At 41.8% G+C, this 26,994-nt stretch overlaps 3 protein-coding genes across 3 annotated transcripts; 1 reads left to right on the top strand and 2 right to left on the bottom strand.

The window, feature by feature from the left end:
• Positions 1-5,955: 5,955 nt before the first annotated feature.
• LOC310868508 (uncharacterized protein) lies at positions 5,956-8,332 on the bottom strand (the record flags this gene model as incomplete). The annotated part of the gene is made up of 3 exons (XM_083778963.1): positions 8,225-8,332; positions 7,000-7,812; positions 5,956-6,969 (listed from the first exon to the last, which is right to left on the bottom strand). The coding sequence occupies exons 2-3, from the start codon at positions 7,480-7,482 to the stop codon at positions 5,956-5,958; spliced, it is 1,497 nt and encodes a 498-aa protein (XP_083635089.1). The 5' UTR covers positions 7,483-7,812; positions 8,225-8,332.
• A 2,689-nt stretch (positions 8,333-11,021) lies between these two features.
• LOC310869137 (uncharacterized protein) lies at positions 11,022-12,605 on the bottom strand. Its single transcript, XM_083779736.1, has 2 exons — positions 12,559-12,605; positions 11,022-12,406 (listed from the first exon to the last, which is right to left on the bottom strand). The coding sequence occupies exon 2, from the start codon at positions 12,386-12,388 to the stop codon at positions 11,375-11,377; it is 1,014 nt and encodes a 337-aa protein (XP_083635862.1). The 5' UTR covers positions 12,389-12,406; positions 12,559-12,605; the 3' UTR covers positions 11,022-11,374.
• Positions 12,606-14,283: 1,678 nt separating this feature from the next.
• Positions 14,284-20,794, top strand: LOC310869232 (protein unc-119 homolog B-like). The gene is made up of 5 exons (XM_083779856.1): positions 14,284-14,414; positions 15,300-15,401; positions 18,453-18,549; positions 19,826-19,998; positions 20,443-20,794. The coding sequence occupies exons 1-5, from the start codon at positions 14,291-14,293 to the stop codon at positions 20,577-20,579; spliced, it is 633 nt and encodes a 210-aa protein (XP_083635982.1). The 5' UTR covers positions 14,284-14,290; the 3' UTR covers positions 20,580-20,794.
• Positions 20,795-26,994: the final 6,200 nt, after the last annotated feature.

Below are 26,994 nucleotides of genomic sequence, written 5' to 3' on the forward strand. Positions count from 1 at the left end.
CTGTGTCAGGCATGCCCAAATATGAAGTGTTGTGATGTCGGAACAGGCGGCAGGCCAGCTCCATACAGTATATGGAGATATAATAATAATAATAATAACTAGATAAAGTGCCCCTCGGGGCACAGGTCTCCACCAGGGCAGGTCAGGTTGTGGCCTCCTGGTGGTGCTATAATAGGCCAATGTGAAAAGGGTGCCATTTCTACACACACACACACACACACACACACACACACACACACACACACACACACGCAAAACAAACTCCCCATGCCTTCGGCTTGGTGGAGACAATAATAATAACACTTTATTTATATAGCACTTTTTAAACAAAGTTACAAAGTGCTTGGAACAGTCAAACATCAATAACAACGGAATACATCAATGATGCAATAATAAAATAACAGTAGAAAATGCAAAATAACAAACACAGATATAAATCAAGGAGATGCAAAGGCTATTCTATAAAAATGGGTCTTCAGGAGGGTTTTAATCAGTGATCAATTTGGCCTTATGGGTCACCTTCAGTATAGCCTCGGAAACCGTTTTTTTATTTCCAGGGAGAAAAAAATGTAAATACGGCATACAGTAGCACAAACATCGATCACTCTCTGCTGACTTCTGATCGTCTGCACCTTTGTTATATTGACGCACACATGCACACACGTACACACACACTCTCTCTGTCACAATCAATTAGTCTCATGTCGCGCAGCTGCGTGCCGTCTAGATTCTCCCGGGAGCTGCCTATGCCATAGAAAGCACAAGTGGACCCCAGGCTACCTTCAGTAGACCTGACCCGATGATCTTAAGGTACGTCATCGTATAGGAATGATCAGGTCCAGACCTGGGCAAAGGCCTTTTGTGGCGGTTCTGGACAACCGGCTATGCGACGGACTCGACAGCGGGCACTGCACTCCGTGGGGGTGTGGAACGCAAAGTCGGTGGGGCGAACGATTCATTTTCTGTGCCAAACTAGGGATCACCCATTCACCTGTATAGGAGCACTTGATAAATGCTACGTTAACGTAGGCGTACGCCAAAACCCACACTCGAAATTACGGCAGAATATACACTCCATTGATAAATGAGTGTATAGCTAAATCATTAGAGTTTCCTCACACTTGATTTCAAATCACAATATTATTTTTCAACAATGTATTTATTTTCCTTTTTTTCCCCACACACATGTATTCAGGAGCCAGCCCTAAAACATGTACAGTATACTGTACCATAAATTAACATGATTTGCCTTCAGCATCCTGCCTAGTCTATGCCATTATTCAATAGTATCTCAATAACTTTTTCTACTGTACTGTACATTGTATTGAATTGAAAACTGCAGATTTTGACGAGATTGTGTTCTTTATAACTAAGGCACTTAGTTCTTGATGTTTTGTGTACCTTAATCTACAGTATGTGTTTCTCCTTTTAGACCGTGGACTATTTCTGTGTAACACTGTACATCCTCTCCACAACATGTGTAACATATCTGAGGTAAGTTTCCTCTGTGTGCTGTATGTCAGTGATATTTCCTGGCCTGCAAATTCAATTAGTGTCATGGTTAGATTGATAAATCCCACCACAAACTTTAGTGTTTTGTAATCCGTGTTTTCAGTTCACTTTACAACTCCTCTTTGCCAGAATACTGCACAAACCCGGGATGAATTGGACTGAGAGAATGTTTCCCCGACAACTGGACCAATTCACGGCGTTGCCTGGTCTACGTGTGGTGTATCAAACATATGGAATAGCCTTGGGATGTTTTGCTGTGTATGCTGTCATCATGCTGATCAGCTGGAGCTACCCGCTCCACAAAGCTACAGTCTTCTTTGGTAAAGTCAAAACTTGCATTTAAGGATTAGATATAATTTGCCTCATATCTTGGTTGTTTTAATGGTGACACTGTAATGCTGCATTCACATGGGCTCAGGCAAGTGGTAGACTGCGAACCGGAAATCATTTTAGTGGACGGTTTAGCAGGACGGTAAACTTCTGTTCAAAGTTAAAATATTTTATCTTTTTACCGTAATACTGGACGGAATCTAAAACCGGATGTTAAATAGCTCCATATGGGTCACAGGACTAATCTCAGCATTTTGCCTGTCTGCTTTTTAGACATTTCTTTTTTTTTACCGTCCAGCAGGTGGTGCCGTCTGCCTACGCTTGCCTGAGCAAATGTGAATGCAGCATATGGCTAGACTTTGATTTCACTTTTCATAAAACTGTACTTGAGGGAAATTAAAATTTCAGACTTTAAAAAAAGAAAAACAAAGTCACACCTGTGTGAAGTGAGGGGCGCTCCTATCATCGTACATCTTCAAGGTTCAAGGTTCAGTTTTTGTCATTTCACAAAATCGTACTCAGCAGTATACAGCAGTATATATAAAACCTACAGTATCTGTTATGATGGTGGTGTATTTTGGACTGGAGTGGTGCTCCTTATGGAGCTATGTGTGTGGGTGCCTGCCTGGCTGGGTGGGTATGAGCACGAAAATAGCATGGTTGTTTTTCACCACCTGGTGCGCAACCTAACACACACACAAACACACACGCACATAATAACTGTATATATGATGATTCTCACTGTACTGTACTGAGTACAGTACAGTAGAGTGACCCCCACACGGTAACTCTGTCATTTCTCAACCGTTTCGGACGTGGGGTGGCTCGCCGGAATCGGCCCGGCCCCCTGGGCGCGTTCCTGGGGGTCTGAATGTTCCGGGGACTCCCCGGAGACCCCCACATGGTAACTCTCATTTCTCTACCGTTTCGGACGCGCATGGGCCGGCTCGTCGGAACCGGGCCGGCACCCTGGCCGTGGTCCTCTGGGTCTGGAACTTCCGGGGACTCCCCAGGGACCCCCACACCACTCACTTCACACGGATGTGATTTTGTTGGCAATATTATTTTTGAACACTGGCGGGCTTTAGATTTGACAGCACTGGGTGTGTAGAGGGCACACAGGTGCTGTGATTCAGAGGGGACACAGAGTCATGGGAGCACACCATTCCTATCAGCACTCAGTAGAGAAAGACAGAAGGAAAGAACTACAGAATATCACATGGTAAACTCATTTCAACTGCTTCAAACTTTATTCAATAAATACCCGCAAACTGGAATCGCATGCTTGGACATCCATCTGTTTCTGTACTGCGTAGGCTATAGGACCTATAGCCTACGCAGTACAGAAACAGAGATGGAGATCCAGAACGAGGTTCCAATCTCCCCATATTTAGCTGTTGTCAACCCAACTCCCCCTAAATACATTAAAAACCCAATAGTTTATTAATAACAATTCTATCCGAAACTGGAACCAATTTAGAAACCACTTCAGCCTTAGAGAATCCAGCATCCTCCTTCCCTTAACACATAATCATCTTTTTCTACCTTCACAAATTGACCCCGCATTCAAGATATATGGCACAGGAAAGGTCTTGTCTTCGTTTCAGATCTAATCGTTAACAACACTTTTGTCACATTCAATCATCAATAACAATAATATTCCAAGATCACACTTTTTCAGATACCTTCAAATTTGTAGCTTTGCCAACAGACAGTTTCCTTCTTTTCCTAATTTCCCTCCAAATGACCCATTACTTTATATATTGAGACTCAACCCACATACAAATTTCCCATACATCTCAGCAATACACCATATTGAGCCTATTTCTTGGACAAGAACTAAATTGGCCTGGGAAGAGAACATTGTAGAAGGAATTTCGGGAACAGACAAGGACAGACAGTATAGCACATATCCATTCTGTATAAGACACAGTTTCTTTTCTTTTCAAAATCTTTTTATTCAAGTTTTTGTGACAAGCCCAGGGGCAAGTATTAAACAGACATATCAAATATAAAAATTTAAAATAAAACTCAATCCCCTATCCCACCCACCCCCCACCCACAATCCCAAGGATAGTCGGAAAAACAGTCAGAATTAAATACATATATCTATATACACATATACATGCATACATAATTACAAAAAATAAATCAGATTTTTATAGCAGAGCAGATTTTGTTTCCGTTGTGGTTGGCGTTGGCAGAGGCATAGGCACGGCACACTATACCGTTTGTGTGTTGTGGTAGAATGTCATAAACGGACCCCAGGTCTTGTAAAACCTTTTTTCAGAGCCGGCAATTGAAAACCTTAACATCTCCAACTGGAGACAGGACATTATATCACGGAGCCACTGACGGAGCACGGGCGGGGCAGCATCCTTCCATTTGAGCAGAATGGCATAGCGATAAGACACCGTTTAATACAGTTCAAAGTGTTTCATCGTCTTCACTTTTCCAATACTACAGAATCTATCCATCGATCAGTCCCAACTGCCCCAGGTGCTCTCAAAGTCCAGCTACATTAGGCCACATGTTTTGGAGCTGTCACGACCTACATCCTTTCTAGAATTTTCTCCATGTGTCTGATGATGTTGGACTCCATGACAGTGTGTCAAATGTTTCTAAATCAAAATCCACACGCAAGCAAATACAAAAGCCTCCCTCCCAGCCACAGTTTGTGAGGCCAATGCGAAAGACTTGTGAAGAATCTGCCAAAGCTCATCATACAACTCCAGCCATGCAATATTCTCTCCCCAGGCAAACTCCACTATTGCAATACTCTCTCTCCCCAGGCAAAACGGGCAAACTGAAAACGTACCAAATCAAACTCTGCAAACTGAAAACAGACACGTTCATGTCATTCACACTACACGCCCTGCAGGCGACATTTGCAATGTGCTACAAAGACAATGATATAACTGCTTTGCTGGTTAAACAAAATCTGTATTCAACTTTACCCCCCAGAGACATTCCAGTTTATGATGGTGATCCATTACAATATGACATGTTTATGAGGGCATTTGAGTGGAGTGGAGAAGAAGACAGATAATGATGACTGTTTACACTATTTGGAGCAATACACCAGTGGGCATCCAAAGAACCAAACAAACTGTATTGTAAAAGAAAAAGACAAAAAAAATGGATGTGTGTAAGAGAAATAATAATAAAAAATGTTTTTTTGGTCATTAAATGACAAAATAAAATTATTATTGCATTACTATTATTATTATGTATATTCACAATACGGTTTAAAAAAATGTGAAACAAATATCGTGATTGTAATCGTATCGTGAGTTGAATGAATCGTTACAAAAATTGGTGGATGTGTTTGGTCTGACGTAGGCCTTTGAACAGTCCTGCAGCCATGATTCCAACACCCTACCCCAAACCCAACCCTAAACCTAACCTAACCTTCACTTGCCATGGGATAGTTGTAAAGTGCCACGCATGTCGGGAGCCACGGGTGAGTTTTAACCCGCAGCACGGCCCTGCATGGGTTAGTTGTCAAACTAATGCCTGTCGGACTGTTAGTATGTCTAACAAACGTATGCACCCCGCCAAGAATCCCCAGGATTTTAATAATATAGCCTACTCCAGACCATTATCACCAAGTGTTCTTCTCAGTAAAAGTAGGCTATGCAGTGCTATATCATGGCTCACTGGGATATTCAATTAGCCAAATATATTGAAATAAAGGCATTTTATTTTCAACATATGAAATGATAACCATTCAACTGCCAAATGTTGGTGATTTCTGTCGGCTGATAACACAATCCACTCACCATAATGAGTACCATAAAGAATTGGACTAAATTATGTATTGATTCACCACTCTGGCCAGTTGATAAAACAGTTTAAAAAAAATTAGTTGCCTATAAGTGAACCTAACAACGATAAAGATCCTATCCTATCCTCTAAATGTTATGATGAATTGAAAACAGTGGACCCTCTTGTAAAGAAGTGTAATGCTTTATGGTGTCGTCCACTCACAGTTAACAGTTTTTGTATTGAGTTGTGCTTGAAATGTACTGTAATTCTGCAAATTGTTAATAAATACTTCAATCAATCAATCAATTAATCCAAGACCATGCATGCAGTCAATTCAAACCTCTTTCAAACAGCTGTGGTTAAACAGAACGCTGATCCTCCGTTCATCTCCTCCATGCTCAGTCCATTTCCTACTCCTTCCCTTCCTCCTTCCCTTCCTCCTGTGCCTTTTTCACTCCACGTCTCTCTGTCAGACTCACAGTTAGTGTTATTGGCCCGCATTAGACCTTCATCAAACGCATCCTCATCGATGTACAACAGAGGCGCCTCCTGCTCCCATATCTTCACCTCCTTGGAACCTTCCTCCCCCACTGGCGACCGAGGGCCTCCTTCCTCTCCCCTCTCGCCCTCTGTGGCGAAGGTGCTCAGCACCACCGCCTCCTCGTCTCTCACTGCATCCTCCGCCTTACCTGCCTCCCGCCCGCCATCGCACTCTTCCCCGCATAGTTTGACTGGCCCCGCCCAGGCCTCGTCACCCTCTCCTCTACCTTTGCTCTTCCTCGTCCACTGGCCCCGCCTCCTTCGCTTGACGAACAGACAGATGCATATGACTCCGCCCACACACATCACCCCGATCAGGAGCGCCACGATCACGATCCAGAACACTGGGTGTCCGTTGTCCTCTATACGGACTGGAGGCGGGGATGCCATGGATGGTGGGGGGCTGATGGTGGTGTCCGTCAAGATAGGACCCCCATGGGACGTTTTCAAAGGGGTGCTTGGTGAGAGTTGTGAAGGCGCACTGGTGATGCTAGGTGTGAGGGACTTGACTGCATCATCATCATCAACAGCAACAGTGGTGGCAAGATCAGAGCCTGGTGGAATGGATGCAGTTTGGGGGACGGTGAATGCTGGCAATGTTGTAGTGGTGGTGGTCAGTGCATCTGTGGTTACGAGAGCAGTTTCTGACACGGTCATGGTCAGTACATCGGCCGAACCCTCCATGGGTCTGAGAGCCTCTTCTGGCACGGCCGTCGTCAGTGTATTGGCCAGTGTAGCTGTAGGAGCTTCACTGTCAGACTCAATTGTGTCCACAGTCGAAGAAGTTGTTACATCTGACAACGGATCTGTCACAGCAGTCTCTTCAGTTACGGCAGTGTCTTGAGTTACATCTGCTGCAGATTGTCCTACATCTGTGGTGCCATCCATGGATGTAGGGAACCCTGGTGTTGTGTCATCCTCTGGCTCGTCCTCGAGTCCATCCTGCGCAGGTGGACTCGTTATTCGGTTGATGTAAGTGACATTCTTGGGTTTTTCTGTTGTCTCAGCACCCTGATCAGGTGGACTCGTTAATCGGTTGATGTAAGTGACATTCTTGGGTTTTTCTGTTGTCTCAGCACCCTGATCAGGTGGACTCGTTAATCGGTTGATGTAAGTGACATTCTTGGGTTTTTCTGTTGTCTCAGCACCCTGATCAGGTGGACTCGTTATTCGGTTGATGTAAGTAGTTTCCACAAGTGTATCATCATGTATGACATCTCCCGGTGAGAACGACTCTTGGGCATGTAGAAAGGTCAGAGAGAGAGAGAGTGACAAGAATAGAACCAGACTGCCGTGAGTTGACCGGAACAGAGCCATGTTAGGTGATGGCATGGTTTTGTGGTGATCCAGAGAAGTCAGAGTCAGAGTTCAGTTCACTCAGAGGATCTCAGTTATGTTGTTCTTGAAGTGACAATGAAATGATGACTTGTATCAGAGCTGAGCCGAGTCACAGCATCCTTCATCGGGTCTGTCCTTTTTTTCTGTGACGAGCCAAACTGTCACTTTGTGAGTTTGGAACGTTTTGTTCCAGTACCTCTTCGACGATTACTGCGGTGTTTGGTGGCGGAAGAGACACAACCCTTTGCTTCCTGTTTCTTTTCAGTTCTTGAGCTCACTGCTGGATATTTCAACAGTCGCGTGGGAAGCTGCAGCATCAATGAACTGGACAGCGAGAAAAATGTACAAATTGATTAAAGACAGACTGAACAATAAGGAGAAGAGTTATACGTTTAAGGCGCTCCTCTATCAAACACATTATTTTGTTCACTTTCTTTGTATAAATTTGAGGAAGTGAACAGCTGCTGTTTATTTTTGTCCACAATTGTACATTGAAATGTACTGTAAATGGCGATAATAATGTGAAAAACAAAACATAAATAACAACGCCAACAGCTCAAAACCTGTAGAAATGTGCATGTTGACATCTCAACAAATGAACCTGAACTTTCAAAAAATGTCCTTTACTGTATTGTGTACCATAAAATGTATACAGACCTCAGTCTCAAATGCATGAATACTAAAAGTCAATGTAAATATAACTCAATTCAAGTTCAAACCAAGCACTTATACTCACATGGGTGGTGTGATGGAGACGAATCCCTTTTAAGACCCAAGTCACACTTTGTGCATGTGCTGTGCCTTGCACTAATTCACATACAAAACAGTATTTCTTTCCTCTTTTTTCTTCTTCATCTCTCTCTCTCTCTCTCTCTCTCTCTCTCTCTCTCTCTCTCTCTCTCTCTCTCTCTCTACTGTCCTAAGTGATTTGGGTACTGCTGAGATAGGTGGAGCTGGATATTTGCCCAGACACCCTGTTTTGTTCATGCCGTCATGTTGCTGTACTTTCTGCAGAGAAAAAAAGGAGAAGTTTGTTCTACAACAGGAAGCTTCCGTAACTCTTTTTCTCTTCTCTGGCCAGTGTTTGATAGAGCCTAGGCACATTAATAACGAACCGATGATTGTATTGAACCTACAGCAGATTATAGTGATGAATGGGATCAGTTATTCTCCACGTTCTTCATGTATTCACCACAGTATTAACAATATTAACCACAGGACTGTTAGCGACCCTATACTGTAGGTACAGCATGTCATAATAGGGACCCCCTTCAGAACCCCTGTTTATTTAAGTGGTTAAAAGAGGAAGAGGTTGACACAAGCCAGATAGATGTAGAAGTGTTTCAGTTTCACTATCTAATGGATACTTCCTCACCAGAGTGAATTTGTACCAGTTTAATGAATGACCTTTGACGATTTACACATTACTTCTACCGGTATTCTATAATTTTCAGTTCTACTTTTAACGCAATGAAAACATAATATTTTTTTGAACCGACTTGGTCTTTGGGAAAACATTGACCTTGTTTTTTGATAAGGGACTTATGTGGATGACATATGGCCTTAGTTGCACCTTTATTGAAGGCATATTCTCTTGAAGAGGGTTATCTGAGATACACTTGCGCACGCACACACACACACACACACACACACACACACACACACACACACACACTCCAGGGTAGTGCTCGGATTGTAAATTCACCTCCAAGAAATGTTCACAGTGCGTTTATCTTCACAGTCTTCATCAAATGTGAACCATGTTTTTTTTTAACTGTGTAGAAGATTCTAATCTACTGTGGACTACTTTTTTAGGTTTAAGCAAACTCTTTGCAGATTAACCAGTAATGCTTAATATATTCTCTGTTGTACGAGGTCGTCGGTTGTCGCACACACCGGAAATAGCAGATGTACTGTGTACTGTCTCAGACCTTAGCTAAGTTATCTGTACATCTGGAACAAAACTCTAGGCTGCCATTTAGAATTCTACATAATGCACATGATGATCTGCTGCTCTTTATAGGCCTAAAGTTGAAAATGTTGAGGGGCGCTATCCCTTCCTATGCCCAGCTTTCCGGGTTTGTGTAAACACAAACATTGGCTTGTGATTGGCTGATCACCCCACAGCGATGATTTGATTGGTACATATTCCATTTGTTCTGGCCGACGGGCACCGACGGGCACCGACGCGCACCGTCGGCCGGTCGTTTCATAGGTCGGCCGGACGGATATTTTTTTTGTACCGGCCCATGGGCCGGTCGGTGCGATAGGTCGGCCGGTCCGTGGGTAGGTCGGCCGGTCTTTGATATGTCGGCCGGTCCGTGGATAGGTCTGCATAGATCTGCATATTCTTCTTACTATAGCTCTCTCTCACACACACTTTTCACCCCCGTCCAAAACGGTAGAGGAATGACAGAGTTACCATTTGGGGGTTCCTGGGGGTCCCCGAACCTTGAGACCCCCAAAGACGCCCCCAGGGGTGCGACACGATTCAAATGAGCCCACCCCCGTCCAAAACGGTAGATAAATGACATTCACCATTTGGGGGTTCCTGGGGGTCCCCGAACCTTGAGACCCCCAAAGACGCCCCCAGGTGGGCGACACGATTCAAATGAGCCCACCCCCGTCCAAAACGGTAGAGGAATGACAGAGTTACCATTTGGGGGTCCGTGGGGGTCCTTGAGGGTCCCCGAATCTTGAGACCCCCAAAGACGCCCCCATGGGGGCGACACGATTCCAACGAGCCCACCCCCGTCCAAAACGGTAGAGAAATGACAGAGTTACCATTTGGGGGTTCCTGGGGGTCCCTGGGGGTACCCCGAAAAAAAAACGAAAAAAAAAAACGACCGGCCGACATATCAAACGACCGGCCGACCTATCCACGGACCGGCCGACCTATAAAACGACCGGCCGACGGTGCACACCGGCCGGCACGTCGGCCACAACAAATGGATTCTGCCCTTGCTGGAGGGGTGAGGGCAGAAAAGTGAGGACGCAAATTGTGATTGGACAGATTGAGATGATGTATGATGATAAAGAGCGCCCCTCACTTCATACGGGTGTGATTTTTTTCTCCTATGGGAGACTAATGGGAGAAGTAATATTACAAAGTAATATTACAAATTATTAGAACTAATAACTTAATTATAACCCCAGGCATGTTCCAGAATGCAACTACCCATTGCTGTTGATGATTCTGGAATAAAAACAATTCTATCTAAATGCAATTCCTTTTGACATGACTCTTGACTAGCAAAGTTGGTGAAAATCCTATACTTCATGATAACCTTTTTTCACAAACGGGCTGGCTGACAGACGGGGTGAAAAACCACCTTTGCAGAGATCATACAGTTTTCTAAAACCCAAAACACTGCAATTTTCAGTTTATAATGAATCCACACCATCAACATTTAATGAACATTTATTTACAATCACATTTACTTGAAGATATCTGTTATGCGAATCATGAATGAACAAAAGTTCCTAAAGCTACATGGGACCCAATGCCTCCCTGTTTGGCACTGGATTTTGGCTAAGTCTGCTATAGCATCATGTCCAGGGGGTGTACTTGTACATCAAGCTGCCTCATGCTAGAAGATAGGTCATATGGCTCAGCAATGCTTACTTACTTACTATTACAAATTATGTTCTATGAAACTGGTATGTGGCATACTGTACCACAAATTAGCAATTAATTGGTTAGGCAATATTTTAGGCATCCATTTTTATTTACAGTAGTTTTTCATACATACTGTAAAACTAGTAGTGTGAAACCCTCTTGTTCTGCTAATATATAAATGTGTGTCTGTTTTATCTTACATAATGTCAATTCCCTTTCCAACCTCCCACAACCACATACTGTATACATCAACTTTTCATAGGCTAATCATGTTTGGTTTTGAGATTCTTCTGGAAAAGCTCTCCCATTTGCATACCAAAAATCTGTTATGTCTTTTTGTGTCACATTTGGCCACAGGTTCCCTTCCTCCCTCTCCTTTCTGTCCTCCCTCCTCTTGTTGCTCCTGGGCTCCTCGGTCTGTCTTGGCCTCTCTGCTGCTGAACTCTCTTGGCCCACCATGGTGCTGTTGGCATACCAGAACTCCACCTGCTCTTCTACAGACGACTTATGAGCCACCCACAGGTTCTGCAAGTCTTCTCCTAGTTTCACTGCCTGTCGGGGTTGTTCTCCACCCCCCCAGCTGTCCCTCTCTCGCTGCGCTGACAGACGTACCCCAAGCCAGATAGTCAAGCCCAGGAAGAGAGCCACTGTCACTCCCAGCACCCACAGGGTGATGAAACAGACCAGTTTAGAGGAGTGACGATGTGACGGTCTCTCCTCTCCTCCCTCTTTACACACCGGAGAGCTGAAGTCGCCATCTAAGTCTGTTTTCTCATACAGAGTTTCGTTGTTGCTGGTTGGAGGCGTGTGGTTGTTGCTTTCCGCAGGGTCTAGAGTTTTGTACATTTTAATTTCTGTGGAGTTAATATATAGTGTGGTGTTTCTTCTGTGAGGCTGTGCTTCGGTGAATGCTTTGTTGTTCTCCGACATCATCGCATTTGTTGGCACTCTGTTCCTCTTAGCAGCGCCCAATGGTTGGCCAACAGCTGACGTCTGTGTCACGGTGGTTTGATTGACATTAGTGGCTCGACTGTTGTCTCCTTGGGAACCAGTGTTCAGGTCCCTGAAAAAGGCAGAGCTTGTGGTTGCTGTCAGTTTTTGATCAAATGTGTTATTGGCTGTTAGCAGGATTGTGGAAGCAACTGGCCCAGTGTTGGGGCCAGTTGCCCCAAGAGGAGATGTTGAGGCATGTGAGGTTGGCTCAACTGTAGACTCAAGCATGGGGGTAGCAAGGAGGTAAGGGAGGCAGAACAGCAGGGGTAGCAACGCTTCTGTCATCATCTGCCTTCCAGATAAACACTGAACAGTGACAGACAGAAACTTCCGTTATCACTTTTGCAAGTCAACATCCTGTTATAACACTCCTTGCTTAACGATCCATCACACCAACTCGGTGGACTTCATAATGAAGAATTGATGTTAGAAAAACATTTAAAAAAAATACCACCTACCTGATCTTATCTTATCTCATGTGTTCACATCACATCTCCACTGCCTCTTCTTCCACTCGTGACGGGACTTCCTCTTTGGCTGACACCCTCCCACCCAGCTGTTGGCTCACACAGGATATCTCACGCACACACCCGGCCACGCCTCTGAAAACTGCAGCGAGGAGGCAGAGTTGCAAACGAAAGGAGGGGAAAAAGAGAGAAAACTGTTACACAAACCCTGGTCGGTTGACTCCGGTTCGTTCATTTCTAATAGTGAGGAAGCCAGCAGTTCCATCACATGGGGTGACTGGCTGAGGCAGGATGTGGTTTTTGCTGCGGCGCCTCCCTGACAAGCTCCACGTAGTTTCAGGGAACCTCTAGTTTTGTTCTCAAACCTAAGAACCTTTACCACCAAATTGATATGTACCGGTATTTGGCCGGGGTCCCCCATCCGAAAGGATCTTGTGCCAGGGACCCCCCCAGAAGAGAAGAGTTATCTTTTTCAAAAACATTTTCAATATATATAAAAAACGTAAAAATAGCAGATGTACACAGCACGAAGCTCGGCACGAAGTGACGCTGGGAGCTTCTGCTATTTTTAATAGCCAAATAAAAGGATAAAGTGGACATAATCATTGTGATGCTATATTAACTACTTTTGCTGGGGAGCCCCTGGGTAAGCAAGGTGAAATGCTGGTGTAGGTTGCCACCCCGAAAAAGTTTGAATACTTTTGCCTGAGGCTGATGAATCAATATTTTTCTGACTCCAGGCAACACTTTGAGAACCACTGACCTAGAAAATAGGTATCAGATATCAAGTTCCTCTTGTCTGGTACTGTATCAGATATAAGCTAATGTCTGATTTATGGCTGATGTGCATCGTGTCTCGCACCACAAATAGCAGATTTTCACGCTTGTGAGCTATTTCCAGTGCGATATTACGGTGCACAACTAATTATAACTCAGAAAGGTGAAATCCCAAAAATGTTTGAATATTTATTCATGACATCAGGCAAAGGTTTTTAATGGATATTTTTAAACCTTACCTCCATGGCTGAATTCATGAACGGTCATTGGTTCATCTCCCTCTACACCTACAGTACAGAGTAGAGGGGAATCCAATGGCAGAAGTTGATACACTGTGTACAGAATATCCATCAGAATCATTAGAGGTCATAACTAAATTACTACTAAATTAGCAGTACTAACATATAGAGCAACTAAAGTACATCACTGTCGCTTGTAGATAAACTGTTTATACTGTGCCCAGGAAATAAACCAATGAACAAAAAACCTTTAATTGCTTTTCTGATTCCTTCAGCTTCCCTCAAGATCCTACTCAAATTTTAATTGTGGCTGAAAGCCTTTTCTCTTTCTTTCCCATATTAGCATCCATTTAGTAGGTGCTTTTTCATTTTCTCTCCACCCAGGGTATTTTGTCCCTCAGCTGGTGCCATTGGCTGTCCCTTTTAATTAGGGATTGTCTCGGATTACAAAATCCAGATTGACATAATCTCTTTGTGCCACTGACACCAAGCGCGTGTGCTACTGCATGGTGTGTGGATTATATCGCAGCCAACTGCTCCACAACTCCCAGACTTGACTGCAGCACTGTGTGTTTGACACATCGGGTCAGACCCCACTCTGGTCACGTCAGAGCCTCCCAATGGAGAGGGAAGAGCGAACCCCACCCGGGAGCGAAGAAGACGATGAGGAGGCAGGATATGAAGAGGTAGAGGAAGAAGACAGAAGGATGGATGGATGGAACGGATACAGCCAGATGTCGGTGGCGGAGGACAAAGAGGTGGTGGAGGAATGGAAGCCTGGCCAACCAGCCACCACGAAGCAGGTTCTGAGGATGAACAGATACACTAGAGGTGGGTGAACGTTGCACTGCACGGCCCACAAAGTTACAACCACATGGGCCTGTGTGTGTGTGTGTGTGTGTGTGTGTGTGTGTGTGTGTGTGTGTGTGTGTGTGTGTGTGTGTGTGTGTGTGCGTGTGTGTGTGGGGATTTTAGGCTCAGGAGTGGACGATATGCTTCTACGTCTGATTAAAGCTCAGGATTAGTCAATGTCAATCAATGATGCCAAACCCATTTTGTTAATGCATGGCACACGTGTGTGTAGCACTACCATGTTTTTAACTTAATTTTAAACAACATGAAAAATAATTGTCAAATTAACATTAACATTCTTTTTTCATATAGGCCTATTGGTTGTTATGTTGAAATTCCACTCATGCTCTCTAAGAAGAGGATTGGAAAATGGCTCCCATGAAGAGAAATTAACCGCAAAAGGCTGTCCAAACATAAACAAAGAGGTTATAAGATACCTTTTTTATGAAATTCTCTTCGTGACCAATTTAGTTTTATTTTATTTTATTAAAATTAAGCTTTTCAAGTGGAAGAGACATTACACTGTTTCTCTAAATAAAGGACCCACGAAGCGCTTCTTCTTTTCTTTTTTCAGACATTACACTGTATTCATGACAAACCGTTCATGCAATAACTTAAAGACGTGTGTCTTTTAAAATAGGATCTGGTTGCAAAAGGGGTGAATTAAAATACACAATTTTTAAGTTTCGCATCTTTTCGAGTAAGTTTAGCGCCTCAAAAATGCGATTCATTTAAGATAAAATAAGAATAATCAATGCGATTTCAATAGGGCTTCGCACTACTGTGCAGTGCTCAGGCCCTAATAATAATAACATTATTGGATAAGTATGATAAGTTTGTTCACTATACCCTTCTGTTTGGCAGATTACCTGTGTTCTCCGGAGGACAACAAGTACAACATCAACTTCTCCCGGTTCAAGATCAGGGACCTGGGGAGTGGAGCTATCCTCCTAGACATGAAGAGAGGTACTGTATTTACTTGCGCAAGCAGAGCGCGCAAGTACTAGTTTCGCCCGGGACTCGTAACGTCTTCGTGTAAAGGACCCCCAAATTGTATTTGGCCACGGACCCCCATCTGAAAATGTTTTGTGCCAGGGACCACCAGAAGCAAAGTTTTCTGTTCTAAAGGTTCGCACAAACTTTCAAGATTTTTCATAGCAAAAAATCTTTTTTTTTTTCTTTTTTGGGCTTCCGCCTTTATTTAATATTTTTTCTAGAGGGACAGACAGTAGGCTGACAGGAATGGGGGAGTGACATGCAGTAAGGATAGGGAGTCGAACCCGTGGCACACTGCCAGACTGCAGGATTACCAGCCAAGGTCATAGCAGATCTACAAGCTCATATAGCGTGGCATTAAGTGACGCACTGAGCTTGTATCTGCTCCTTTATTATTATTATTAGACCCCTTATTGTTTTCGTACAGGTTCCGCCATTATTCGCAGTTTTGGCAGTTCTGTGTTGTCCGACAAAATTTGGCAATATGGTAGACTGTAGAGGATTGTGATCGCTCAAGAACTGAAGCTCACAGTCATTAATCAAAGGACCTCTGACATTTTGATCTCCCAATGAATGAATTATATGATCTGCTCTATCCACTTATTTTTACGTCAAAAAGGCGATGTCAAAGATTTCCGTAGCAGCTATTTATTTATTATTAAGCGGCGCTAGCCCCCTCCTATGCACAGCTTGTGTCTGTGTGTTTGTAGCACGGAATGTGATGATTTGATTGGCTGATGTATGATGATGATGCATTGATAAGAGCGCCCCTCACTTCACACAAGTGTGATTATTTTTGAGGGCGCTATAGCCCCTACTATGGTTTAATGTTTGTTTTAAAAACGCCATTGACAATGAAGGGAAAATGTACGTCATCTTGTCCCTAACAAACATTAAATGCCAAACCTCTTAAGCCCCAATCCCCCGCCGGCGGGGGCAGCGGCTGTCCACCTCATGAACAGCTCTCAGCGGGTAAATGGGGCTGGTCAAGGTCTCATGTTCCAACTCCGATATTTTTTATTTTCCCTCCTAGACCCCCCTGGTTGTGTTTGTTTGTGTTTGTTTTGTCACTGTTTGTTTTACATCACCATTACATCACCTAATCAACATGAGTTAGACTTTAATATATTAGCGCCCCTCACTTCACACAGGTGTGATTTTTAAAGTAGCCTACAAAATATATGGTTAAAGTTGTTGAAATGATTGTGACACTATTAAATACATTTAGCTGCATGAGACCCCCCAATGATCCCTGCAGGGACCCCACTTTGAGAACCAATTATTTTGTGTAACCCATGAAGACAGTCAACTAAGTACACGGCCCTGAAAATACAGTCAACATCAAGTATAGGGTTTCATTCGTTAATAGAGCCTGCATGGCACAGTAAAATGGTTGGCTACTGTTTTCCTGACTGACTAAAAGCTTATTATTGCCTGCTACAGGTAGCCTATATATCCCAATATAGTGTGGCCTTGTGGTTCAATTGACTCACTGGGCTGCCTCACCCTACAGAAACAGAAGATAGGCTATGTCCCCGACTCCCCAATAGGTGGCATAGTTCTACTCTTCAACACATTAAACAGAAGATAGGCTATGTCCCCAATAGGTGGCATAGTTTCACTCTTCAACACATTATTTTATTCCTCACAGTAGGTACATGGCGGCTTAGTTGTGTCCTTTGAAATGTTGCCCATGTATTATTATTGTATTGTAAGTATTACATTTACTGATTGAATTAAAGGACACTTTGTCGGCCTAACAAAATTTAATTTCATTTCATTGCTTGCTTCTACCTGTACTGTAGCCTCTTTTAGGCTATGTGAAGTGACATATAATATAAAACCTTGATGTCTTAAAATACATATGCCTTTTTTTTAGACACAAACGGGTACGGAACACCATGCATAAGGTTGTGGTTATATTTAGGCTACATTTTGTCCTTGAAATACCCCGAAACATACCTGATTAATGTTAGCTTAACAAAAATGTGAGGGCAGACATTTTCCAGTGACTCATAATGTAACTTACTCATAGTGTAAAAATAACTAAACAAAACTTATATTTTGTCACTGTCGGGAGGAAACCACCTAACTCCATTTCTTTCTTTTTTATTTCATGAATCAATGGTATTGAACACCATTTTGACCAATGGTATTGGACAAAACCTCCATTGGTCCCTCAAACTGTCTGCTAAAGCACCTCTCCCCCTCTCATCTCATGCAAGTAAAAGACAATATATAAAATCACAATACCAACTTTGAGGCAGTATTGCATTGCATTGTTTTAAAACTATACGGTTTCCTGAAAAATGTATTAACATTTTGTAGTTTGGTGGTTTCTCCCCGACAGCAGAGATTTGCAAGTTTCAAATCCCTGCAAATTAGCCACTCTTAAACCACCTTGTTGAGTGGTCCCCCATGTGTCTGTACTCTGTAGGCTACTCAGTCCTCTCCTTTTTCCTCACCTCGACACAAAATCTCTGCCAAATGAATATACAAGCTTTCACGATGCATTATTTTGCTACATATTGTGAGCTTGTATATTTGCCATTTCTGCCGAATATTCACCTAATGCAGGTGACATGAATGGGTTCATGTGGTTAATGTTCATAGTCATACTGTACTGAAATGAATGGAATACAATGGCTTGACAATTGACATTGACTTTCATTTCATATTTAAAACACGTTTTAAAATCTTAAGCCTCTCAATGTCTTATATAACTCCCTGTGCAGGTTTGTATTGAGATGTCCGTATGATACCCACCATAAATATTCAAAAAATAGATGCCTCATTGGCCGCTGCAGTTCGTTGGAGCGATGTGTCTGTGTTAGAGATAGCCTGCACCTTTGACCCTAGTGTCCTTGAAAGACACTAAAGATGTGTGGGTTAGAGATGAAAACATGTGTGCCACACCCTTAGTTAGTACAAGATCATGCAATTACAGTATTATAGTCAACTCTCTCTCTCTCTCTCTCTCTCTCTCTCTCTCTCTCTGTCTGCCTCTCTCTCTCTTTCTAGAGATCGGAGGCATGAAGCCAGAGGATATACCTGTAGGAAGATTCATAAGATATCGTTTCTCTCCTACATTCCTGTCCCTCCGTGAGATAGGGGCTTTGTAAGTCATTATGTGTTTAAACGAACTGCTGATGCCAGACCTGTGTACTGTGTGTGTGTGTGTGTGTGTGTGTGTGTGTGTGTGTGTGTGTGTGTGTCAGTGTGTGTGTGTGTGTGTGTGTGCTTGTGTTTATTTGTGTTCCATTGCTGTCGGCTACAAACCATGTCCATATTTAAACAGTTTTTTCGTAATGCCCTACTTGATCAAACTACAGTATCAAAAGTAGCGGAGCTTGAAATGCGGCGCTAAGCGTCACGTTTTGAACTCGTAGATCTGCTACTTCTGCTAGTTTTGAATTTGAATCGTGAAAAGTAACAGTTAGATGTATGCCGCTTTCGCAGATCACAGATCGACAAACTCGTTGTGAGCTTGTCGATCGGCTATTTTCAGTGAAAACATTCCCCATTGTAACAGAAAACAGAAAATTCACTTGCCCTGGGAGACTCCGGTCAACCACAAAGAGATCTTCACGCATAACAATGCGCTGTAGAGCCAAGCGTTATCTTGAAGATCTGTTCTTATTGACAAGCGACAAATTCTACTATGGAATATAATTGAAGTGAACCTCACTAATGCTAAGATCCATCGTACGTACAGTATCATTTCCGTCTACTTTTGTACTTGCTCTGTGTCTCAGAGGTATGTAGGTCTACTGTGTTGAGTCTATCAGTGACATTACATTTTTTCTATTCAATGACGTTTTATTTATAATTTTTTATATAATGCAAGAACAATGACTTCTATTTCAACACGCTAACTTTCTAGGAAGAGAAAGTGGTTAGTTTCGATTAGCTAATTTAGCTTGTAATCCACTTCCATGATGTCACTGGTAGGCAGGTTGGCGCGCTGTGACCTTGTTGTTCGGCTATTTTCTGCGAAAGCGTTCCACACAATACGGATGCTGGGGTTTAATTAAGTAGGGTTGTCACTTGTCACAATTATTACATAATCGTCTGATCACAATTATTTGAGATAATCGCAATTATTTTGTCATAATCATGTCCATGTTGAAAAATGTTCATATATAAGGAAATGCTGAAATAGCAGCTATTTTCTAAAGCATAACATTTATAATAAATGTCAGTCATTTCTTGGTTTATTTCAGTTATTTGTCATATCTGTCCAGTGCACCTTTTTATTACAATGCCTAAAAGGCAAACTGAATTGTCAATACATAATGTTCAAGTTCCCAACGCCAAAAACACATTTAAATCGTGAATCGCAATTATTTATGTAACAATGAATCAGCCCTATAGGTTTAAGTCTTGTGTTCCAGACTGGAGTTCAGCGTGGGCACTGAGGAGGTGACTTGCTTTCGGCTGATCGAGAGGCACTTCTTCAGAAACAAGCTGCTCAAAACCTTTGACTTTGACCTGGGCTTCTGCATCCCCAACAGCGTCAACACCTGCGAACACATCTACTGCTTGCCTGAATTAGACCCTGGCATATGTGAGTTTTTGCCACTACGCACTTTCAACCCGGCATCCCTATTTCATGCATGGCATTTTTCATATGCACACAACGTTTTAGAACGTTTTTAAAGATTACAAATAAATCAATAAATACATTTCTGAAATGCATAGCAAATATAGCAGATCTGTCATGCTCACAATTTGTCACACATTTGAAAATATTGTTTTGCCAGGGACCCCCTTACAAGATATATCTTTCAAAGATATTCCCAACTTATTTTATTGTTTTTTCAAACAGCAAAAGTGGTTAAACAGATTTTGATGCTATATTAACCCCCTGAATCCCCCTCAAGTCCCCATGGGGGATCCCTGGACCCCACACAATGCTTACATGAACCGCTGCCCTCACCCCACTCTGACCTCCTCCATCAAACCTTAACCCTGATTCTACACCTGTACTCTCTCTGTTCCCATTGGCCAGTGGAGGAGATCATCGACAGCCCCTATGAGACGCGCTCGGACAGCTTCTACTTCGCCAACAACACGCTCATCATGCATCATAAAGCAGAATACTCCTTCAAGCGGCAGAGGGAGAGAGAGGCCTCGATAGTACCGTGACCAGATGTCCCCCTTTGCGTGGGACAGTCACTCATTTCCAAGACTTTTCAGGCGTCCCACAAATTGAGACCCTGTCCCACATTGTGACTGGCGGGCATCAGTTTTCAAATGCCCAATTAGTTACTCCCCTAGTTGGTTTCCAGTTGTAAATCTCTCTTTTCTTGCAAGAGCATGTTAAATTAACATGAGAAATATCCCCCTAGGCTACAGTATCAGCTCGGCCATACCACCCATGACCAAAATTAGCATTTATCAAAAAAAGTGACATAACTATGATTTTTTGTTTTGTAATTGTGAGTCATCATATCCGTCTCATCCACAAGGTAAACAAGTAGGCTACAATGTGTATTAATGCATTCTTTTCTTTTTTCTTTTTTTTTCTTTCCTTCTTTTTCTTTCCTTTTTTTCAGTTATACTGTCCCTTAACATTGTTGAAGTGTAGTATGTCATTCAGATGATGTATTACGGGTGATAGATTGCATAGTATAGTTTTAGTTATTGACAGAACTCTGGCACCTGGAATAAAGCGGTAAGGTGGTGGAAAGAATTCAACACAATTCTCACTGATAGTTTCCAACTGATGCAGTTGTCATAAAACTGTCGTGCAGAGTGCCCATGCTGTAAGATTAGCCCTCCAAAGGTACTTGCGTACAGTATGTGCACGATTATACTTAGATCAAAGGGGAAGTACAATGGTGTGCAGATGTGAACATCAATGTTGCAGTTCATCTTGGTGTGAAACTGGAAATGACATCTTCTCTTGCCTAAGCCATGACTCACAACTTAAATTAGGCTCAGTTTCTTGATAAAACAATCCTCTTCTGATTAAAACGTTTTTTTTTTTTTTCATTGTGGTTTAAAACGTCCTTCCATCCTGAGACTGCTGTGGTTAATTTTGTCTATGTTTGCAATTTCAGCAAAGCAAGTAGATTGTCAAAGGCCCAGCACTGTTGCTGGAAGCTCCATTATATGAAATATTACCCCTACCCCACAGCTCCAATTATGATGGAAACAGGACAGTGAAAACCTGTTCAGTTTTGTTTTCTCACATTTTGCCATGCTCACGTGCTCCTGTGTTGTAGATTTTTGAGATATAGGCTACTGTTGAAATGTGAATAACTTTTTCTACTATTACAACAAAACAAAACAAAATAAAAATACATCCTTTGAAGTCAGTTCTTTGACATTTGAATAACTGCCCCACATGCTCCTCACACGCTGGCACTTTGAATTTTGAGTAGACCACAAATTAATTATATTCATACAACTGAGAAAAGCTGAGAGCCCACCAAACACTGTCAGCACCACAGAAACACACACAGCATAACACAAAACACGATACCATGTATGTTGAGTTGGACTCATATCACATTGTGATTGTACCCAGGGGGCAAACCACCCTTTTTTTAGGAAACCTGAATTTGCCATGACCTCAAAGGTTGTCCACCAGAAATAATATCTATGACCCCGTAGGATCACAACCTATTATGGACAACCCGGTAAATTTTTTGCTGGAAATCCAATATGGCCGTCCAATATTAGCCCCTATTAGTTATAATGGGGGGTGAATAGGGCAACATTTTAAACTGACTATTTCCACTAAACTTCACAGGTTGATCAATGATATAAATACGAACTTTTTTTGTATTGCAAGTTTCCATGAAATCCAATACGCCACAATATGGCCGCCATAATATTAGCACCCAAAAATAGGTTTGGCTCTAACTTCTGAACGAGATGAGCTAGAAATGCAAACTTGGTGTCTATTTCATGGTTTCTAACTATTTTCTTTCTTTCACGATTTTCTTTCTTTCACGATTTTCTTTCACGATACTAGGTTCATGAAACGATTTCTTCAGTGTTTTCTTTCACAATTTTCTTTCTTTCACGATTTTCTTTCTTTCATGATTTTCTTTCACGATACTAGGTTCATGAAACGATTTCTTCAGTGTTTTCTTTCACGATTTTCTTTCTTTCACGATTTTCTTTCTTTCACGATTGTCTTTCATGATACTAGGTTCATGAAACGATTTCTTCACGAATTTCTTTCTTTCACGATTTTCTTTCTTTCACGATTTTCTTTCACGATACTAGGTTCATGAAACGATTTCTTCGCTGTGTTTTCTTTCACGATTTTCTTTCTTTCACGATTTTCTTTCTTTCACGATTTTCTTTCTTTCGCGATACTAGGTTCATGAAACGATTTCTTCACAGTGTTTTCTTTCACGGTTTTCTTTCTTTCACGATTTTCTTTCACGATACTAGGTTCATGAAACGATTTCTTCACGAATTTCTTTCTTTCACGATTTTCTTTCTTTCACGATTTTCTTTCTTTCACGATTTTCTTTCACGATACTAGGTTCATGAAACGATTTCTTCACTGTGTTTTCTTTCACGATTTTCTTTCTTTCACGATTTTCTTTCTTTCACGATTTTCTTTCTTTCGCGATACTAGGTTCATGAAACGATTTCTTCACAGTGTTTTCTTTCACGATTTTCTTTCTTTCACGATTTTATATCACGATTTTTATTTCACGATTTTCTTTCACGATGGTAGGTTCATGAAACGATTTCTTCACAGTGTTTTCTTTCACGATTTTCTTTCACGATAAAGCAAAGGCAGCGGACAAACGAGTTAAAATGTAGTGGTCTGTGGTCTAGTACATTAGGGGGTCCTTGAAATTAAAAGGTCACAAAAATCACTGCCCTAATGTACGCCACACACATACAGTATAGACTATAGAGTATACGCACTGTCACAGTCTCTGTCAGTATATGGGCCCGATTCACTAAGCTGTTTACACCCATATTTTGGGTGGAAAGGAATTATCCAAACTTCCAATGCAATCTTTTTTTTCTGTAAATTTTGCGGAGGGCTGCTCTTTCTCAAGTCTGCTTGGATGCAGACTTCCATGGAACCAAAGCTTAGTAGGCCTAGCCACCTATGTCATTAGAATGCCTTATTCTAGACTACTAACGTGGGAAGTTTGGAAAATTCCTTTACACCAAACATATTGATGTAAACGGCTTAGTGTGTGTGTGTGCGTGTCTGTGTGTCTGTGTGTGTGTGTGTGTGTGTGTGTGTGTGTGTGTGTGTGTGTGTGTGTGTGTGTGTGTGTGTGTGTGTGTGTGTCTGTGTCTGTGTCTGTGTGTGTGTCATCTCCCTCACCTGCCTGGCATCAGCTCATCACCTCCAGTCTATAAAGGTTTGTCTTCTCTCCACGCGATGCCAGGTCGTTTCACCTCAATGGGTGGTCGCGCTTCTAGTCAACTTCTAGTGTATCTCTTTTAGTGAATCCTTATAGTATTAACTAAGTATAGACCCCTGGGGGATCCTTTTCAATGGATACGCTAATAATATTAGCATGGGAACCCTAGCATATTATGCTAGTGTTCTTTAATATGACTCTGAAAGTTTAGGATGGGATCAACTAATGGCAACACTTTTATTATTGATGTGAGCTGATGTTGTAGTCCACCTCATCCTCTTCCTCTCAGCATGACACCTCTAATATGCTCCTGAGTTCTGATAAACATCCTCCACCATCTCTATTTTTACACAATGCTCCACTGGTATCATGGTCTATTTGGGGGGTGGCTTTAATGTATGTTCACTTTGACTAAGCCCTAACATGCAGTTTCGCACGCACACACGCACGCGCACACACGCGCGCACACACACACACACACACACACACACACACACACACACACACACACACACACACACACACACACACACACACACACACACATATACCATATCCTTTCATTCACAGAGGATCCATTGATTCTTTGATTTATTTTGTGTTCTACTTCTTCCCGTTCCCATCATCTTATCTGGGTCAACCAGTGACTGAAAAAAAGATAAACATCTATCTATGTGTTGACCAGTGTGGATGAATAAAGGATGTGTGATGCAGCTCATGTGTGTGATGTCTGAGTGGGCTGTACCACTGAAGTCATTGGAGTTAGGGGTCACAGGGTCAAACTCAATAGCTAGCCGAACTGAGTCCAGTGACATCATCTGTTGGCTTCAGCTTGGTTGTCTGAGGTAATTTAGGATACGCTCATCTATTGCAATCTATTGTACTCCTGGGCGCTACACTCCCTCTGCCAACCTAGGGCGAGCAACGGACTGACCTCATGTTTCCTTCCATGAATGAGGAGTCTAATCCGACAGGAGGGATTTTCCCCTGGTTAGACGTAACGAGTGGAAGGAACACGTTATTCCAACCAGTTCCTTACCCCAACATCAGTTGCCCCAGCTGACCAGGGGGAGGCACGCTAATTTGACAGTGATGGAAGAACTACTCAGTAAGGTTAGGTAAAAGTAGAAATATACTACAATGTACTCTGTTAAAGTAAAAGGTCTTTATTCCAAGTGTTACTTGAGTAAAAGTACAAAGGTATTGGCATCAATATATACTTACTGTATAGAGAACAAAAGTAAAAGTACAAAACATTTAAATCAATATTTTTGACCGAACCTTTTAAAGAAGATTGCAGGTCAATCTCACAATGCTGTGAACTTGTAGATCGAACATTGTTTGACAAATGTATACATTTTGAATGGTCAACCCGTACGGTTCAAGTGGTTATGTAGTTTTTCATCATTTTTCTAGTGTCGAAAACTATGAAAAACGTCATACAGTACTATAGTATGTTGTTTTCATGGTTTTCCATGACAATAAAATAAATAGTTTTTCATGATTTTCATAATTTTTTTATCATCGAAAATCATGAGAAATGACACTAGTAGGCCTACCGTAAATCCCCCTAACCCTTGGTAATGACATAAACATGCACATATCCTGTCAAATCACTGTTAAACTGAGATCCATTTCAAGGACAATGCAGGAAGTACAAGTGTGTGTATAGGTGTTTGCAAGTAGTAGTAAACTAAAGTAAAAGTAAAATGCCCTACAGCATGTAAGTTAAAGTTTGAATGGGGTTTCTAGATGTAACTATGTAGGACAGAGTTTGTGCTATTGACAATGCATTGGGCGTTTAAGTTAAATAACTCAAAAACTACGAAACAAGTAAAAGGTTCCAGCATGTCTGTCCACAGTAAACTGAATTTTAAAACGTATGAATGGAGTTTCTAGGTGAAAGTGTTTTTTTGACGTGCCAAAATCTGCCATTGACCCCATTATACATTTCTCAATTTTGAAAGCTCTATATTTCTAAAACTATGAAAAAACAACATCCTATTATTATATTTTTATTTTTATTATAGAAATCATGAACAAAACGACATATAGTTCATGGTTTCGGAAGACATACTATTGTATGTCGTTCTTCATGATTTTGAAGGATTTTAAACAAATGATGAAAATCATGAAAAAACTATGGTTTCGGAAGACCTATAGGCCTACTATAGTATGTTGTTTTTCAAGATTTTGGAGGATTAAAAAAAATGATGAAAACCATGAAAAAAACGACATACTATAGTTCATGGGTTCGGAAGTTTTTCATGATTTGGAGGATTTTTTAATAAATCAGGCAAACTCCAACTCCAACTCACAGGCAAAGGAAGACTGTGTTGTGGCAGGTATAGTAAGTCACTGAGTTAGGGTGCTGTTACCATTGTCTGGAGATTGTGGGTTCAAACCACACTCAACTATTTACTGTGAAGATTTCCTTTCCACACTAACATCAAGAAGCCTGGAAATTCCAGTTGAACTGTGTGCCGCTAAGTGGCCCAGCGGATAAATCAGATGATTATCTGTAGAATTGTGCTGGTTCAAACCCAACACACTCTTTAGGACAGCGGTTCCCAAAGTGGGGTCTGGGTACCTGAGGGAGTTCAATCTATTATCTATTATTTAGCATATCTATTCAAATGGGGGTCCGCCGGCTAATTCATGTCAATTTGGGTGTCCTTGACATGAAAAGGTTTAGAGGGTACTGGTTCAAATTATCATATTTTGACGTGCCAAAATCTGCCATTGAGCCCCATTCTAAATTTCTCAAATTTGAAACTATATTTCTAAAACTATGAAATATTTCAAAGATTCCTTTTCAGGCAAACATGTCCAGCGTAAGATGAGCCTAAATAGGTTTGAATGGGGTTTCTAGGTGTAAGTATAGGACTAGTAGCATGCCAAAGTTTGTGCTATTGCCATTGAGAATGCATTGGTCGTTTAAGTTAATAACTAGAAACTACATAACATTTCAAAGTAAAAAGTTCCAGCATGTGTCTCCACATTATACTGGTCAAGGTCATTTATACTGTTGAAGGTCATTTATATGGTGAAGGTAATTTATACTGGTCAAGGTCATTTATACTGTTGAAGGTCATTTACGAGTCTTATGAAGGTCATTTATACTGGTCAAGGTAATTGATACTGGTCAAGGTTATTTATACTGGTAAAGGTCATTTATACTGGTCAAGGTCATTTATACTGGTCAA

The sequence above is a fragment of the Protomyctophum parallelum genome (genome assembly GCF_964188405.1).
Source record: "Protomyctophum parallelum genome assembly, chromosome: 13".
NCBI lineage: Eukaryota > Metazoa > Chordata > Actinopteri > Myctophiformes > Myctophidae > Protomyctophum > Protomyctophum parallelum.